Genomic DNA, 16912 nt, shown 5'->3' on the forward strand with positions numbered 1-16912 from the left:
AATCCTGGGAATTGTAGTCCTCCCTTGCTAGCTGGGGAATCCTGGGAGTTGAAGTTTCCCCCATTCTGCCTGGGGAATCCTGGGAATTGTAGTCCTCCCTTGCTAGCTGGGGAATCCTGGGAATTGTAGTCCTCCCTTGCTAGCTGGGGAATCCTGGGAGTTCCATACACCTTAAAAGTTGCCAACTTTGAAAAACCGGGGTCTAAAGCAACAGAGGAGCCCACCCACCACCACGATCACCACCAGTACTGGGCAGAAGCCCTCCACCAACCTCTCGCAAGCCCCCCACCAACTCCAATTCCTTCTAACAATTTTATTCTGATTACAAAAAGAAGACAAATAAAAAATACATCGGTTGAAAATGATCCCCCCCCCGGTCCCTTTTTCACAGCACCCGTGCAAAGGTGGGCTTTCTGTCCCTGGAGGAGGAAGGGGCAGAGAGAAGCCCCCCCACCCTGCCAGCTGCAGTCTTGGTACCCTCTGCACTGCTTGTACCAAGACGCCGCTGTCCGTGTTTCCTTCTTCCAGGTGGGCAGTTGCTGGCAAGAGACACCCCCCCCGAGTCTGTAGAAGAGACAGGGGTGCAGAATTGGGGACCCCAAAAAGGAGGGATGAGCAGCCAGTCACCCTGATGGATGCAGCTTCCCTCTTCTGCGCTTGGTGCCCCCTGATTTTAGGGGTTCAGAAAAAGGGACGGGAGCTGAAATGTTTGGGGTGAACAGCAGATCCCTTCCGAGTCACCCCAAATACTCCGCTGAGCAAAGGCTCCTCTGTGACCTTCCTCCCCTCCCAGCTCGATCTGCTGGGGAAGCACAGGGGGGGGTTCTTATTGCACCCCGAAAATTCTTGTTTCCCAAAAAGCATTCCGGTGCCTGGTAAAACCCAGGCTACACAACGTCCATCAGAGATGGTGAAAGGGCAGGGATGGCCTTGGGGTAGCTTCGAGGGGGCTGGCAAAGACCCCCAAGAAGTCCAGGCTGCAGGCAAGAAAGCTGCCAAACCGTGGGGGGGGGGAGGGGGCAACATCCTGTTCCTGGCACAGAAATGACCCCGTTGGCTTTGGTGACCGGCTTCCAAGTCCAGGTTGTCTGGAACCCCATCCCACCCCCACTCCTTTCTGGTTGGAGGAGTCATTCTTGCTGCTTTTGGTCTTCCGTGGACCCCAAAGAGTCTGTCTTGGATATTAGGCACCCCTCCCTCCCCACCCTGCTGGACCAGCCTCAAGTGGATGGGCAGCCCTTGGTTGTGCTTGTCTTCCGTTGTCCAACCTGCAAGAGAAAGAAAGAAAGAAAGAAAGAAAGAAAGAAAGAAAGAAAGAAAGAAAGAAAGAAAGAAAGAAAGAAAGAAAGAGGAAGGGAGGGAGGGAGGGAGGAAGGAAGGCAGGCAGGCAGGCAGGCAGGCAGGCAGGCAGGCAGGCAGGAAGGAAGGAAGGAAGGAAGGAAGGAAGGAAGGAAGGAAGGAAGGAAGGAAGGAAGAAAAAGAGTTGTGGAAGAATTTGGGTTGGGGGCAGCATTCACAGGATTTGTGTCGAGATCTGGGCTATGGGAGCAGAGGAGCAGCTGCCCGTTTAAAAGGCCAGTCCAGGATCTCCACAAAATCTGGCATCCTCCCCAGCCCCAGGGGACAAAATGGGCTTCCCAAAGGTCCTTCCTCCCCACCCCCCTCCCCAGGCAGAGGGCCAACCGCCCTGACCGCTGTAGGATGGCCGGTCAACTTACCTGGTGTGCCTCTGCCACATTCACACATCCCGAAGGAGCTGCAGGGAGAAGGAGGCAAAGGTCAGAAGAGATCCCGGGATTCCTGCACAGGATGGGGGGTCCTCAGGTTGGACCCCTCTGGGTGCACGGAAGAGAGCCAGCTCCCACCAGGACCTCAGGGACCCCCAACCACCCAGGTCCAGGAGAAAACAATGGAGGAAGAAGAGAAGGAGAGGGGGGAGAGGGAGGGAGGGAGGAAGGCAGGCAGGCAGGCAGGCAGGCAGGAAGGAAGGAAGGAAGGAAGGAAGGAAGGAAGGAAGGAAGGAAGGAAGGAAGGAAGGAAGGAAGGAAGGAAGAAAAAGAGTTGTGGAAGAATTTGGGTTGGGGGCAGCATTCACAGGATTTGTGTCGAGATCTGGGCTATGGGAGCAGAGGAGCAGCTGCCCGTTTAAAAGGCCAGTCCAGGATCTCCACAAAATCTGGCATCCTCCCCAGCCCCAGGGGACAAAATGGGCTTCCCAAAGGTCCTTCCTCCCCACCCCCCTCCCCAGGCAGAGGGCCAACCGCCCTGACCGCTGTAGGATGGCCGGTCAACTTACCTGGTGTGCCTCTGCCACATTCACACATCCCGAAGGAGCTGCAGGGAGAAGGAGGCAAAGGTCAGAAGAGATCCCGGGATTCCTGCACAGGATGGGGGGTCCTCAGGTTGGACCCCTCTGGGTGCACGGAAGAGAGCCAGCTCCCACCAGGACCTCAGGGACCCCCAACCACCCAGGTCCAGGAGAAAACAATGGAGGAAGAAGAGAAGGAGAGGGGGGAGAGGGAGGGGGGAGGAAGGGGATTATAGTTGAGTGAAAGATGAGAAGGAGAAAGCAAAGAGAAAAAGAAGAGAAAGAGGGAAGGACGGAAGGAAGGAACGAAAGAAGAAAAAGAGAGAGAGAGAAAAGAGAGAAAGGAAGAAAAGAATGAGAGAGAGAGAGAGAGAAAGAAAGAAAGAAAGAAAGAAAGAAAGAAAGAAAGAAAGAAAGAAAGAAAGAAAGAAAGAAAGAAAGAAAGAAAGAAAGAAAGAAAGAAAGAAAGATCACCAGGGGCCCCCAACCACCCAAGGGAAGGGGAAGGGAAAGGGGGAGGGTGGGGGCAGGAAAGAAATGGATTATAGATGGGAGAAAGATGAGAAAGAGAAAACAGAAAAAGAAGAGAAGAGAAGGAAGGAAGGAAGGAAGGAAGGAAGGAAGGAAGGAAGGAAAGAAGGAAGGAAGGAAGGAAGGAAGGAAAGAAGGAAGGAAGGAAGGAAGGAAGGAAGGAAGGAAGGAAGGAAGAGCGAGAGACAATAGAGAAAGGGCGAGAAAGAGAATCAGGGAAGGGAAGGGAAAGGGGAGGGGAGGGGAGGGGAGGGGAGGGGAGGGGTCAAGGCTCACGGTCAAAGGGTCAGCCACGAAAGCAGCCACGCTGTTCCGCATCTCATTCTCGCTCCCTCGCAGGGGGATCAGGGAGACGTTGCCCAGCCGGGAATCTGGGGGCGCCTGGGGCAGCCGGACCTTGGACGACTCCGAAGGCCAGATGTTGCCTCCGTGCTGGAGGGGGGGGGGTCGGAGTAAATGGGGCGGGGGGAGAAAGAGAGCGATTAAGGGCATGGCATCTTTCTCCTTCGGGAAGCCCAATCCATCCAGGGCACAAACAGGGACTCTTATCAGGGTCAGCGTCACACCCTGGACCCTTCAGCAAGCCAGGAGCCTGCTCTGTGTGGCCAAAACAGAACAAGTTTCTAGTCCTCATGGCCTCAAGGCCAAACTCTCAGGGACTGCAAAAGCTTGGAAAGAGACCTCTGCACTTGGCGGGAGGGGGAGGGGGAGGGGAGGTGGCAGCGGGGAAGCTTCCTGCGTCAAATGGCAAGTGTGCAAACACAGCTGGCGGCACGAGGGATTGTGCAAACAGTCCCGTCCCCTAAGCAGCCCCCCCCCCTTGCTCAGAGCAGGACCCACCCCAAGAGGGGTTCCAGGAGAAGGACCTCAATCCCGGGATGCAGACATGGAAGACCAAGGAAGGAGACCCTCCCTGGAATGCCTCCACCCACCCACCCACCCACCCCCGCGGTCCAGACGGAGGCTGCCCTGCCTTACCTGCATGGAGAGGAAGTTGGCAAACCACGTCCGCATTTCCATCTGGGTGTCACAGCAGAGGTACCTGCCGGGGAGGGGAGGGGAGGGGGCCGAAGAGTGAGAAGGAGAAGCCCATCCTGCCCCCCCAGAAGAGGGGCTCCTGGCGCAGGGCCTTTTCTGCACCGGCCCCTGTTTTGGGGGACCTTCCTCTCCTCGGAGATGAGAAGGGCCCCCAACCTTGCTGGCCTTTGGGCAAGATTTTAAAACCCCTGGCTGGGCTCCTGAGCCTGGGGTGCTGAAGGGGTCAAGGCCCCCCCACCCCCCGTTCCTTGGCTGTGGAGGGAGTCCTCGACTTACGACCCCGAGGGAGCCCAAAATGTCCACGGCCAAGCGAGACCGTTGTTAGGAGAACGTCGCCCCGTTTGGCAAGTTATTGCAGTTATTAAGCGAATCACTGCGGTCGTTAAGTTAGCAACACGGTTCTTAAGCGAATCCACCTTCCCCGTTGACCGGGCTTGTCAGACAGTCGCAAAAGGGGATCATGTCACACACACACACAGAGGACGCTGCGACCGTCATAAATATGAGTCAGTGGCCAAGCATCCGAATTTCTATCACGTGACCATGGTCGTAAGTGTGAAAAACGGTCATACTCTAAGTCACTTTTTTCAGTGCCCTTGTAATTTCAAACGGTCACTAAACAAATCGTTATAAGTTGAGGACTATCCGTATTGATAACTGACTAAGTAACTCAGCTGCTATGTTTTTTTATTTTATTTTATATGTTTTAATGGTTTTTAGAATGCTTCTTATTGATTGCATTGTTTCATTGTTTTTACACTTTGGGAATTGTAAGCCGCCCGGCGTCACTGAATGAGACAGTTTTGGTCTCACCTTAGGCCGGAAAGCCGACTGGGTGACTCTGGGCCAATCGCTAGGAGACAGGGAGTTTTAGTTGCAACTTAAGCATGAAAGCCGGCTAGGCGACTTTTAGCCAATCACCAGGAAACAGGGAGTTCTAGTTGCGATTTAGGCATGAAAGCCAGCTGGGTGACACTTTGGGCCAATCCCCAGGAGATGGGGAGTTCTAGTCCCACCTTAAGCAGGAAAGCCGGCTGGGTGACACTTCGGTCCAATCACCAGGAGACGGGGAATTCTAGTCCTGCCTTAGGCATGAAAGCCAACTGGGCGATTTTGGGCCAATCACTAGATGGGGAGTTCTAGTCCCACCTTAGGCAGGAAAGACGGCTATGTGACACTTTGGGCCAATCACCAGGAGATGGGGAATTCTAGTCCCGCCTTACACACAAAAGCTGGCTGGGTGGCCTTGAGCCGCTCACTCTTTCTCAGCCCTAGGAAGGAAGCAATGGCCAGCAACTTCTGAAGAACCTTGCCAAGAAACTGCACGGCCAAAAGGTCTCTAAACCCTGGACACGATTGGACAGAAGCAAGAAAATATTGGAATGGACTAAGGAGGGTTGCCTTAGTGGGGTCGAACCCTAATATTTTCCAGCCCCCTGGCCTTTTAGCTATAGGTCAGGATAAGCATCAAACCAAGGACCCCACCCCCCATCCCTCCAGCTGCCGGCCCCGGGCCCCTTACCACTGCTGCTTCTCCATCTTTTCGTTCTCAAAGAAGACAGTGAAGCCCCAGCTGGAAAAGAGAAACAAGGAGACCTTGTGAGGTTGTGCGGGTGTGCACACAAATTCCCACCCTGGCTCCTGGGGCCCACCTGGCTTCACGCTCCCCCCGCCCCCCCGTTGGCAGCCTGCAGGGGGCACCAGAGAGTATTCCAACCAGGACACTGGAGTATTTGGGACTGGACTTAGTTTTTTCCTTGTTTTTTTTTTCCCTTTCCTTCTCCAGAACTGATGAAGCTTCTTGGATGAGAAGCGAAATGTCTTCATTGCAAAAAAAAAAAAAAAACACTTTAGGGACAACCGTGACCTGGATGACTGAGAATCTCCGTAGACATTGGAAGGGGGTCTTTCATGCAAGAGGCTGAAGAGGCTGGAGGGGTTGGGTACGGGAGGAGGGGGCTTCCATGCAATCCCCCAGCTGCAGCAGGAAGCCAAAACAGATGCCCAGACTATGAAAACGATGCAGAGATTGGAGCGAGCTTCGGATTTGAATTTTGCACCGACCAGCCGGTCTTCCAGGGACTCTGTGGGGTGATGGAGGGCTGGGGAGGCCGGTTCCCTGGATTAAGGCTCTGGGGTTTGATGCAGGGCACTTTGGGGGCTGGCCCCACATATCAACCCCAGAAACCCCACAAGGGGGGAGATTTTCTTTTCCCCTGCAGCTCGCATTCTCTTCTGGGCCACCTGCAGCCAAAGGAACAGCTTCCCTCCCTTCATCTGCCCATCCTGGGTACCTCTAGAAGGCCCTTTTACACCTTTAGGGGTCACTCCCCTTGACCATCAATTGTGTTGTAAATGCTGTACCTTGATGAAGGTATCTTTTCTTTTATGTAAACTGAGAGCTTATGCACCAAGACAAATTCCTTGTGTGTCCAATCACACTTGGCCAATAAAAAATTCTATTCTATTCTATTCTAGTCTAGTCTAGTCTAGTCTAGTCTATTCTGGTGGGTCAGGGGCTGGACAAGACCTGTTCCATGGAGCAAGGCTGCCCCCTGCTGGCCCAAAACAGGAATGGTTGCCTTATCTTGTTGACCATCCAGGGTGTCAGCCTCCACTCCAATCTTCACTTTATTTTTTTATTTATTTATTTATTTTTATTTTGTCACAACAATATATGTAGGAATCATACAAAAGATTATATAGTATATAAACATATATGGGTAAATATAAGGAGGTATAAGCATATATATAGAAAGAAGAAAAGAAAAACAATAGGACAGGAACGGTAGGCACGTTTGTGCGCTTATGCACGCCCCTTATGGTCCTCTTAGGAATGGGGTGAGGTCAATAGTAGAAAGTTTTTGGATAAAGCTTTTAGGATTATGGGAAGAGATCTTTTTGTATTGTATTCACATCTTTTTGTATTCCTTATATTCAGTTGTTAGATAGCATGGGATTTTATTTCTAATGTAAATAGCTCTTGGATTCAAGTTAAGTAGAGAGGGCCCTTTAAGAGTGTCGGTCTGACATAATTAAGGGGGGAGGGGAGATTAATGTTTTGAATTCAACAGGAATGTTTGAGCGCGAACTCTAACGGACATTGCATTCCTGATATGATTGACAGCCAGAGACCTGCGGAAGAAGATTACCACGGGACCCCGGGAAGGAGCTGGCATTGGACCAGACCTGATGACCTCTTGGGGAAGAGGAGGGAGAAACAGGGGGGATATAGATTGTTAGCCATATTTTGTCTCAGATTCAACTTTATACTGCTGCAATCAAGATGTACCTAGTAAAAGTACTTTTCTTTATTTTCAAATGAAGTCAAGGTGTATTCTTTCCTAGATATAATCAGAGGCAGCCTGACAATGGGTCTTTGTGGATCTTGCTCTACAAACTCAGATTTAGCCAGTGGTGGGATTCAGCCAGTTCGCACCACTTCGGGAGAACCGGTTGTTAACTTTCTGAGCAGTTTGGCAAACTGGTTGTTGGGAGAAATCATTAGGGCAGAAAACCGGTTGTTAAATTACTTGAATCCCACCACTGGGTTTAACCCACCTGCGCTGGGATGGCTCCCCTTTGCAGGGACAACCCTCAGGTGGGACTCAGAGATGGGCATCTGCTCCACTTACCAAGTGGGTGGCCGGACCTTCTTCTTAATTCCAAGGTAGATCTTCAGGTTCTTCACCAGCCATTCTTTCTCCGGTTTATGGCTCTGGGCAACAGAAGGAGGGCCGGGTGAACGGCAAAAAAGGGGGCCACGTCCCCACAGCTTACAAAGGAGGGCCAGCTCAGGTTCCCCACAAGGGGCGCCACATCCCACCTCCAAAAGCAGGGTGGCTGCCTTCAAAATCCATGTCCACCACTAAAGGTGGGCATTAAAGGTGGACATAGGGAGCCACTTTGGTCTCCTTCACCATGAAAATCAGCTGAGTGACTTTTTTTTTTTGTTTACATTTATATCCCGCCCTTCTCCGAAGACTCAGGGTGGCTTACAATGTGTAAGGCAATAGTCTCATTCTATTTGTATATTTACAAAGTCAACTTATTGCCCCCCCAACAATCTGGGTCCTCATTTTACCTACCTTATAAAGGATGGAAGGCTGAGTCAACCTTGGACCTGGTGGGACTAGAACCTGCAGTAATTGCAGGCAGCTGTGTTTTAATAACAGGCTTCTTACAGCCTGAGCCACACCGTGGCCCTTTGGGCCAATCACCAGGAGACGGTGAATTCTAGTCCCGCCTTAGCCGTGAAAGTTGGCTGGGTGACTTTGGGCCATCCAGGGCTTTCAAGGTGACAACCAGCAACCTTGAACTGGAAGCAAATCGACAGCCAATGCAGCCTCCGCAAGAGAAGCGTCCCACGCGCAACCCAAGTTTTGCAGAAAACCACGCAAGCGGCCACATTTTGACCCAATGGAAGTTTCCGGATACTCTTCAAGGGCAGCCCCGCGTGGGGCGCCTTGCCGCAATCAAGCCCAGAGGCAAGTCGGGCGTGGGTGGACGGATGGCTGGCGCAAAGTCGGAGGAAGGGGACCTACCCGGACCTCCTTGTAGAGGCGGAGGGAGTGGTTGTTGAGGATGAAGTATCGGTCGTGGAATCCGGTGCTGAGCCCCACTCCGAGCACGTTCTTCTCCTCGCGGAACTTCATCAAGCCGTGTTTGCTGTCGCCCACCTTGCTGGCTATGGGGGGGGAGGGAGAGAGGAAGAGGGGCATGGAGGAGGCCGTTTGGGGCAGGGACAGAGGCACTTCTGAAAGGTCTTTGGGGAAGACCAGGGGAGGAGGACCCTCTGGGGGGTTCCCAGGAGACCCCTCCTCCCAGTTGTCCCCACTCCACCCTGGGTGTCTTCTTGGCAGCACTCAAGGGCCACAGGCAGGAGGGCAGGAACGGGGGTGGGGGCAGCCCCACAGCCTCCCAGTGATCCTTCGCTGCTTAAAGGGACACAGCTCCTCTAACCAGGGGGGCCCACGGGGCATGGCTTCTTGAACCCACCTTGTCCCCACCAGCTGCTCTTGGGGCAATGCAAGTCACTGCCATGGGGAGAAGTAGGGGAGACTTTCCTTCCTCTTCTCTCTCCTCCCTTCTTTTCCCTCCTTCCTTCTTCCTCTCCTTCCTTCCCACTCTGTCCTCCTCCTTCTCTCACCTCCCTTCCTTTCTTCCTCCCTCCCTTCTTTCCTTCCTTCCCTCTTCCCTTCCTCTTTCCTCCCTCCCTTACTTTCTCCCTCCCTCCCTCCTTCCCTTCCTTCCCACTCACTTCTCCTCCCTCCCTCTCATCCCTATCCTTTCCCCTTCCTTCCTCCCTTCCTCCCTCTCATCCCTCCCTCCCTCCCCAGCCCTGAAAAGGCCCCCAAAGTGCCCACCCTGAAGGACCCCAAGCTACTCCTTTCTCCAGGCGACAGGGTGGATGGACGGAGGCTGGTCTCTGAGCCTCCCTTCCTGCCCAGAAAGGGTCCCCCTCCCTCCCAGTCCCTCCCAGTGTCTGCTCCACTTACCCAGGTAAAGCAACATGTTCTCCATGGACAGCTGCTTCTTCACCACCAGGTAGCTGTCCTTTCCCAGGCTGTGGACGATGGGGAGCACCTTCTCGCTGTAGTGCAGGGGGCGCTCTTCACCGGGAGGAAGAGGAGGAGGACAGAGAAGGCAGAGAAAGGGAGGCCTAAAAGGTGTGAAGGGACAGCCCAGAGGGGCCAAAACCCCTGGAGCAGGGGTCTCCAACCTTGGTCCCTTTAAGACTTGTGGACTTCAACTCCCAGAGTTCCTCAGCCAGCTTTGCTGGCTGAGGGACTCTGGGAGTTGAAGTCCACAAGTCTTAAAGGGACCAAGGTTGAGACCTGTTCTAAAGCTTTGCTGGCTGAGGGACTCTGGGAGTTGAAGTCCACAAGTCTTAAAGGGACCAAGGTTGGAGACCCTTGTTCTAAAGCTTTGCTGGCTGAGGGACTCTGGGAGTTGAAGTCCACAAGTCTTAAAGGGACCAAGGTTGGAGACCCCTGTTCTAAAGCTTTGCTGGCTGAGGGACTCTGGGAGTTGAAGTCCACAAGTCTTAAAGGGACCAAGGTTGGAGACCCCTGTTCTAAAGCTTTGCTGGCTGAGGGACTCTGGGAGTTGAAGTCCACAAGTCTTAAAGGGACCAAGGTTGGAGACCCCTGTTCTAAAGCTTTGCTGGCTGAGGGACTCTGGGAGTTGAAGTCCACAAGTCTTAAAGGGACCAAGGTTGGAGACCCTTGTTCTAAAGCTTTGCTGGCTGAGGGACTCTGGGAGTTGAAGTCCACAAGTCTTAAAGGGACCGAGGTTGGAGACCCTTGTTCTAAAGCTTTGCTGGCTGAGGGACTCTGGGAGTTGAAGTCCACAAGTCTTAAAGGGACCAAGGTTGGAGACCCCTGATCTAAAGCTTTGCTGGCTGAGGGACTCTGGGAGTTGAAGTCCACAAGTCTTAAAGGGACCAAGGTTGGAGACCCTTGTTCTAAAGCTTTGCTGGCTGAGGGACTCTGGGAGTTGAAGTCCACAAGTCTTAAAGGGACCAAGGTTGGAGACCCCTGTTCTAAAGCTTTGCTGGCTGAGGGACTCTGGGAGTTGAAGTCCACAAGTCTTAAAGGGACCAAGGTTGGAGACCCCTGTTCTAAAGCTTTGCTGGCTGAGGGACTCTGGGAGTTGAAGTCCACAAGTCTTAAAGGGACCAAGGTTGGAGACCCCTGTTCTAAAGCTTTGCTGGCTGAGGGACTCTGGGAGTTGAAGTCCACAAGTCTTAAAGGGACCAAGGTTGGAGACCCTTGTTCTAAAGCTTTGCTGGCTGAGGGACTCTGGGAGTTGAAGTCCACAAGTCTTAAAGGGACAGAGGTTGGAGACCCCTGCCCTGGAGGGTCTCCCCTCGACTGCCAGATGTGGCGTTTCTCGCGGCCAGCGGGCTCGCCACGAGAGGGTCTGGGCAGTCCCCGCGCCAGACGGAGTGAGAACGAAGACACGGAGTCCAATTCTCCTCGGGGTGAGCGAGCCCCGAGGTAGCTCGAGACAAACTCTTTTATCGAGGTTTGTTAGGGGTGGGTTACAGAGATTCAGAAGGCAAGCATGGGATCCTGATTAACCACACATAAATTGACACATTGGGTTGGATATGCATATTATGGCAATATGTTTGCAAGCACAGCTGAGCAAGCAGTTTTCTTATCATGTCCGGTGTTACCCGGACAGGCTCTGTGGTTAGCGTTTCTGAGCAGTTTGCAATAGCAGGTGTGGGCACATTCCTACAGAACTTTTTCTTGTTACAGAATGTTCAAATGGAGTGAGACATGGAAACATCACAGTTATGGTTATGTGGTTGGAACAGGATTTGCAGAAATACACATACAATGCAGACTTTGTCTGCTTGCTACTTTTTCTTGTACATGGTCCAATTCTGAGAAGAATCTACATCTACAAGTTTATATTGCTTATCTAAGAGATTATACGGCTAATGCAAAGCAGAATTATCTGACCATTGCCAAATGATTCCCAACAGCCAGAGGCTGTCAGAGCAGAGCCTCCAAAGCAGTTCCAGGGTCAGAGGGTCTCAGCTCCCTTGTCATGGTCACTTCCTGCTCAGGAGGCTGGCCAGGTGTGGCCACCTGATCTCTCCAAGGTCACCTCTGGAGTCCTCTCCGGCCCTCCAAGAGAGTCTGACCACCCCCTACCTCCCCACTTCCCTTCACCTCACCTCACCCTTTCTTTTTCTTTCTTTCTTTCTTTCTTTCTTTCTCTCTTTTCTTTTTTTCTTTCTCTTTTTCCTCCTTTCCTCTGTCATTCTTTCTTTCACCTTCCTTCCCTTCTTTCCTCATCCTTCCCTTCTCTTTCCTTTCTCCTTTCTCCTACCTTTCTTTCCCTCCCCCCTTTCTCCCTCTTTTTCTTTCTTTCTTTTCCTTCCTTTCTTCCCTTCCTTTCTTTCCTTGTCTTTGTTTCCTTGTCTTCTCTATTTCCTTCCTTCTTCTTGCCTTCTCTCTCTCTTTCTTTCTTTCTTTTTATTTCTTCCATCTTCCTTCCCTTCCCTTTCTCCAACCTTTCTTTCCCTCCCTCTCTTCCCTTTTTCTTTTTTCTTCCTTTCCTTTCCTTTCATTCTCTTCTCTTCCTTCTTCTTTATTTCCTTTCTTTCTTCTTCCTTTCTTTTCCTTCTTTCTCTTTCTTTCTTCCTTCTTTCTTTTCTTCCTTTCCTTACCTTTCCTTTCTTCTTTCCTTCCTTCCTTCCGTCCTTCCTTCCTTCCTTCCTTCTGCCAAAAGCTTCCCCGCCCTCCAGCCCCCACTGACCTGCCTCTTCTCGCTCGTTGACTTCAAAGCAGCTCCAGAAGTCCTTTTCCTTTGTGGGGATTTTCCTCCGGTCCAAGATGGTGAAGGCCAGCTCTTCGGCCGTCATGGTGGCCGGGATCTGAGGGGAGAAGACGCCCAGCTGAGCGGGAGGATCGCCCACCTGGCCTTTCACAGAAGGTAGAACCCCAACTTTAGAGACGGGATTTCTAGCCACACCTCCCCCACACCTTGGGGAAACAGAATTACCCAAAAACATCAGAGAGGTGTGGGGGAGGGGCTGTAGCTTTCCATTCCTGGTGTAATTTGCCCGAAACCTGTTTGGCCTGGTGATTAGGACACCAGGCATGAAACTAGGAGACGCTGGTGGTTAGGACACCAGGCATGAAACTAGGAGACGCTGGTGGTTAGGACACCAGGCATGAAACTAGGAGACGCTGGTGGTTAGGACACCAGGCATGAAACTAGGAGACGGGGAGTTCTAGTCCCACTTCAAATACAAAAGCCAGCTGGGTGACTTTAGGCCAATCACCAGGAGACGGGGAGTTCTAGTCCCGCCTTAGGTACAAAATCCAGCTGGTGATTTCTGGGAAGTGTAGTCCCAATGCACTGGGTTGCAAGGGGCTGGGGAAGACCAGGTAGCCTTCAAGGGCTGCTCCAAAATGCCAGCAGCTCAGTTCTCCTTCTCGGCTGAGAGCCAGCCACCATCTGCAAATCTGGATCATTCAGAGGCAGCCAGAGGACCCTTCCCTCCGTCTGGTCTCTCTGCCCCAGCCCAGCCCCACGTGCCCCCACCCCAATCATCTTCCACTAATCTTGTGGCTTTCCTTGCCAGCTTCCGATCACCCCTCCCCCTCCCCTCCCCACTGCCCTTTCTGGCCTGGGCTCCCACACCTTCACGTGCTGCTCGGCCTCCAGCTTCTTCTCCTCCAGGTACACCGTGCAGATAAAGTCCCCAGCATGCTGAGAAGGGGGGAAGAAACGACAATTTCTTCAAGAAGAAATAAAACAAGTTTAAAAATTAGCCCTCTCTTTGGGGTGGAGAAGCTCCAAGGGGCATTTGCAGGCTGGGGGTCAGTCCTGGAAGCCAACTTTTACTTTGGGTCTTCAGGGCTGCTACACTCAGGGGGGTGGGCATGCTCTGGGAAACGGGAGGAGGCGGGTGGAGATGGGGTGAGATGTATAGTCACAACAACATTCTTTTCTCTGGGAGTCAAGGACGTTCAGCCTGCACCTGGAGAGGCATGACTGGGAAGCAACTCCGGTTGGGACGGGGACCTGATTGGAGCATATGATGGACATGTGGGTTCTATTGATTTGGGTGGGGAAAACCCTTTCAGATTCGGGTTTTCACAGATGTGCCAATATGGCATCTCTAATTAAATGGAAACTTGGAGGAAGGTGCCTGCCTTGGAGTCTTACTTGGGGGTGTTACCTGGAACCCTGACATTGGGAGGCTGGGATCAGCCACAGCTGGGGGTGCTATTAGAACCAATCCCACATCTGCCTATCATCTATCTGTCTGTCTGTCTCTCCGTCCATCCATCCATCCATCTTTCTATCTGTCTCCCACTCTTCCTTCCTTCCTCTTTCTTTTTCTTTCTTCCTTCCTTTCTATTATCTATCTGTCTGTGTACATCTGTCTGTCTGTCTGTCAGTCAGTCAGTCATCTGTCTATCCATCCTCCCACTCTTCCTCCCTTTCTTTCTTCCTTACTTCCTTTCCTTCATCTATCTATCCATCGTACCATCATCTATCTATCTATCTATCTATTTTTCTATCCCTTTCTTTCTTCCTTCATTTCTTTCCTTCATCATCTATCTATCCCTATCCATCGATCCATCTATCTATCTATCTCTATCTATCTATCTTTCTATCCCTTCCTTTCTTCCTTCCTTTCTTCCTTTTTTTCCTTCATCTATCCATCCATCCATCCATCATCTATCTATCTATCTATCTATCTATCTATCTATCTATCTATTTTTCTATCTATTTTTCTATCCCTTTCTTTCTTTCTTCCTTCCTTTCTTTCCTTCGTCATCTATCCATCCATCCAGCCATCTATTTTTCTATCCCTTTCTTTCTTTCTTTCTTTCTTCCTTCCTTCCTTTCTTCCTTTCTTTCCTTTATCATCTATCCATCCATCTATCCTTCTATCCCTTTCTTCCTTTCTTTCTTTCCTTCACCATCTATCCATCTATCTATCTATCTATCTATCTATCTATCTATCTATCTATCTATCTATTTTTCTATCCCTTTCTTTCTTTCTTCCTTTCTTTCCTTCATCATCTATCCATCCATCCAACCATCTATTTTTCTATCCCTTTCTTTCTTTCTTTCTTTCTTTCTTTCTTTCTTCCTTTCTTCCTTTCTTTCCTTTATCATCTATCCATCCATCCATCCATCCATCTATCTATTTTTCTATCCCTTTCTTCCTTTCTTTCTTTCCTTCACCATCTATCCATCTATCGATCGATCTTTCTATCCCTTTCTTTCTTCCTTCCTTCCTTTCTTTCCTTCATCATCTATCTATCTATCTATCTATCTATCTATCTATCTATGTATCTATCTATCTATCCGTACTCTGAAAAGCACTGTGAAGCAGCCTATAAGTCCAAGTGCTCTGGGGCTCCCCTCCAGCTTCCTACACCCTGGATTGGGCCTTGACTCCCTTGCTATAAAACCGCTGCTCCCGTCACCAGCTCTGCCCTCAGGCCACCCATCCTGCAGCAGAAGGGAACTTTCGGCCAAACTCTCTTGCAAAAGGTGCATTCACACAGAACATGATTCACTCGGTTAATGATGGACTCATTTTCTGTGTGTGGAAACATCCAAGCCAACTTTTAACTACCCAAATAAGTTCAGTGCTCTCAAATCCATTTGCTACCTATGCTGGTTAAATGAGTTGTTTGAATGCAGCCGCAGAGACAAGACAACAGGCCGGGCACAACACAGCCACACACACCTCAGAGGAGAGGAGAGGAGAGGAGAGGAGAGGAGAGGAGAGGAGAGAAGAGAAGAGAAGAGAAGAGAAGAGAAGAGAAGAGAAGAGAAGAGAAGAGAGTAGAGTAGAGTAGAATAGAATAGAATAGAATTCTTTATTGGCCAAATGTGATTGGACACCCAAGGAATTTGTCTTGGTGCAGATGCTCTCGGTGTACATAAAAGAAGATGCAAGCAACCAACCAGAAATTGGACAACCACTTGTCTGAAATAGTACAGGGTCTCCTGCCTGAGAAGGGGGTTGGACTAGAGGACCTCCAAGGTCCCTTCTGTGACCCAACTCACCTGCGTCCCGCTGGAGGTTCCCGCGATGCGCATCTTCAAGATGGCCTGGATTTCTTCCTGCTGCTTCCTCATCTCTTCCTCGTCCACCTGCCAGGCGGAAGAAGCAAGAGAGAGATGGGGGCCAAGGGACGAGGGCAGCTGACCCCTCGACAGACTCCCCACCACCCCGAGCTTCCCCCCGTCTCCTGTCCCAGGGTCCGGGAGGAGTCCAATCCTGCAGCCTCAGAGAACACGGGGAGCGATCCCCTGTGGGGAGAGCCTGTGCAGATGGTCCTCGACTTATGACTTATGGTCACTTAGCAATCGTTTGAAGTCACAATGGACCTACCATAGCTGGGCATCCCCCCTCTGTGGTCACGTGACTGCATTTTACCACTTTTGGGATGAAAACTGGCACTGATTTCCGGTTTTCAGCAAAACTGTGCCCTTAACGAACTACCGGTTTGTTTAATTTTTTATTTATTTATTTACATTTATATCCCGCCCTTCTCCGAAGACTCAGAGCGGCTTACAGTGTATAAGGCAATAGTCTCATTCTATTTGTATATTTACAAAGTCAACTTATTGCCCCCCCAACAATCTGGGTCCTCATTTTACCTACTTTATAAAGGATGGAAGGCTGAGTCAACCTTGGGCCTGGTGGGGCTAGAACCTGCAGTAATTGCAGGCAGCTGTGTTTTAATAACAGGCTATCTTACAGCCTGAGCTACCACGGCCTTAATGACCAGGTCAGTAGTTCAATGATGGCAGATTTGCTTAACGACTGCTGCGAAAAAGGCCGTAAGATCAGATCAGTCATGTGACAGAACTATTTTACAGAGTCATGTCTAATAACCGTGACAGGCAGGGTCCATTACGGTCATAAGCCAAGGACCTCCTGTACAATGATCCATTCCCTCTGGTTCTGATCGAGCTCCGATTCTGCAGGAGTGGGACGCCAAAGCTCACCCAATCCGGCCATGTCCATTGGACCACACCGTTCTTGGCCAAACCTACACTGAAGATCTCCATGTAGCATCTGATGAGGTCTTCCACCACTTGTCCAGCCTTGAAGTCCTTGCCGTCCGTCTGGAAGAGCGTTGGCCCAAAGACGATGGCCAGGTTGTGGGTGGTCATCTGGTTCTCGTCAGAAAAACACTGGATTCTGCGAAGGAGCCAATACAGAGCTGTGGAACATGGACCCCATCCTTGTGTGTCTAAGGAAAGGTCTACAGTAAGGGTATCCAACCTTGGTCACTTGAAGACTTGTGGACCTCAAGTTCAACTCCACTTTAAGACTTGTGGACTTCAACTCCCAGAATTGGAGCCTCCCATGCCAACTGGAGAATTCTGGGAGTTGAAGTCCACAGGTCTTCAAGTGGTCAAGGCTGGACAACCCAGGTCTACAGGGAAGGTGGGGGCCAGGAAAATACCCTTCCTTGCATTCCAAACACAGAACCAAGGATGGCTCAAAGAGCTGAGTCTGTCTAGCCT

The 16912-nt window shown here is 51.1% G+C and overlaps 1 protein-coding gene across 5 annotated transcripts in view; it reads right to left on the reverse strand.

The window, feature by feature from the left end:
• Positions 1 to 295: 295 nt before the first annotated feature.
• The window catches only part of ARAP1 (ArfGAP with RhoGAP domain, ankyrin repeat and PH domain 1), a 108617-nt gene continuing 92000 nt past the window's right edge, over positions 296 to 16912 (reverse strand). For 3 of the 5 annotated variants that reach the window (XM_058184809.1, XM_058184806.1, XM_058184808.1), the window contains exons 23-34: positions 16436 to 16583; positions 15440 to 15526; positions 13046 to 13114; positions 12155 to 12272; positions 9376 to 9489; positions 8422 to 8564; positions 7513 to 7595; positions 5400 to 5450; positions 3818 to 3881; positions 3116 to 3271; positions 1719 to 1756; positions 296 to 1268 (exon numbers count right to left, since the gene is read on the reverse strand). In XM_058184809.1, coding sequence (XP_058040792.1) covers positions 1739 to 1756; positions 3116 to 3271; positions 3818 to 3881; positions 5400 to 5450; positions 7513 to 7595; positions 8422 to 8564; positions 9376 to 9489; positions 12155 to 12272; positions 13046 to 13114; positions 15440 to 15526; positions 16436 to 16583 — 1051 coding nt within the window. In that variant the 3' untranslated portion in view covers positions 296 to 1268; positions 1719 to 1738. Of the gene's footprint in view, positions 1269 to 1718; positions 1757 to 2245; positions 2335 to 3115; positions 3272 to 3817; positions 3882 to 5399; positions 5451 to 7512; positions 7596 to 8421; positions 8565 to 9375; positions 9490 to 12154; positions 12273 to 13045; positions 13115 to 15439; positions 15527 to 16435; positions 16584 to 16912 lie in introns of those variants that run through there. The other 2 variants (XM_058184810.1, XM_058184807.1) reach the window with 2 other exon arrangements.

Source organism: Ahaetulla prasina, chromosome 5 (assembly GCF_028640845.1).
Source record: "Ahaetulla prasina isolate Xishuangbanna chromosome 5, ASM2864084v1, whole genome shotgun sequence".
Lineage (NCBI taxonomy): Eukaryota > Metazoa > Chordata > Lepidosauria > Squamata > Colubridae > Ahaetulla > Ahaetulla prasina.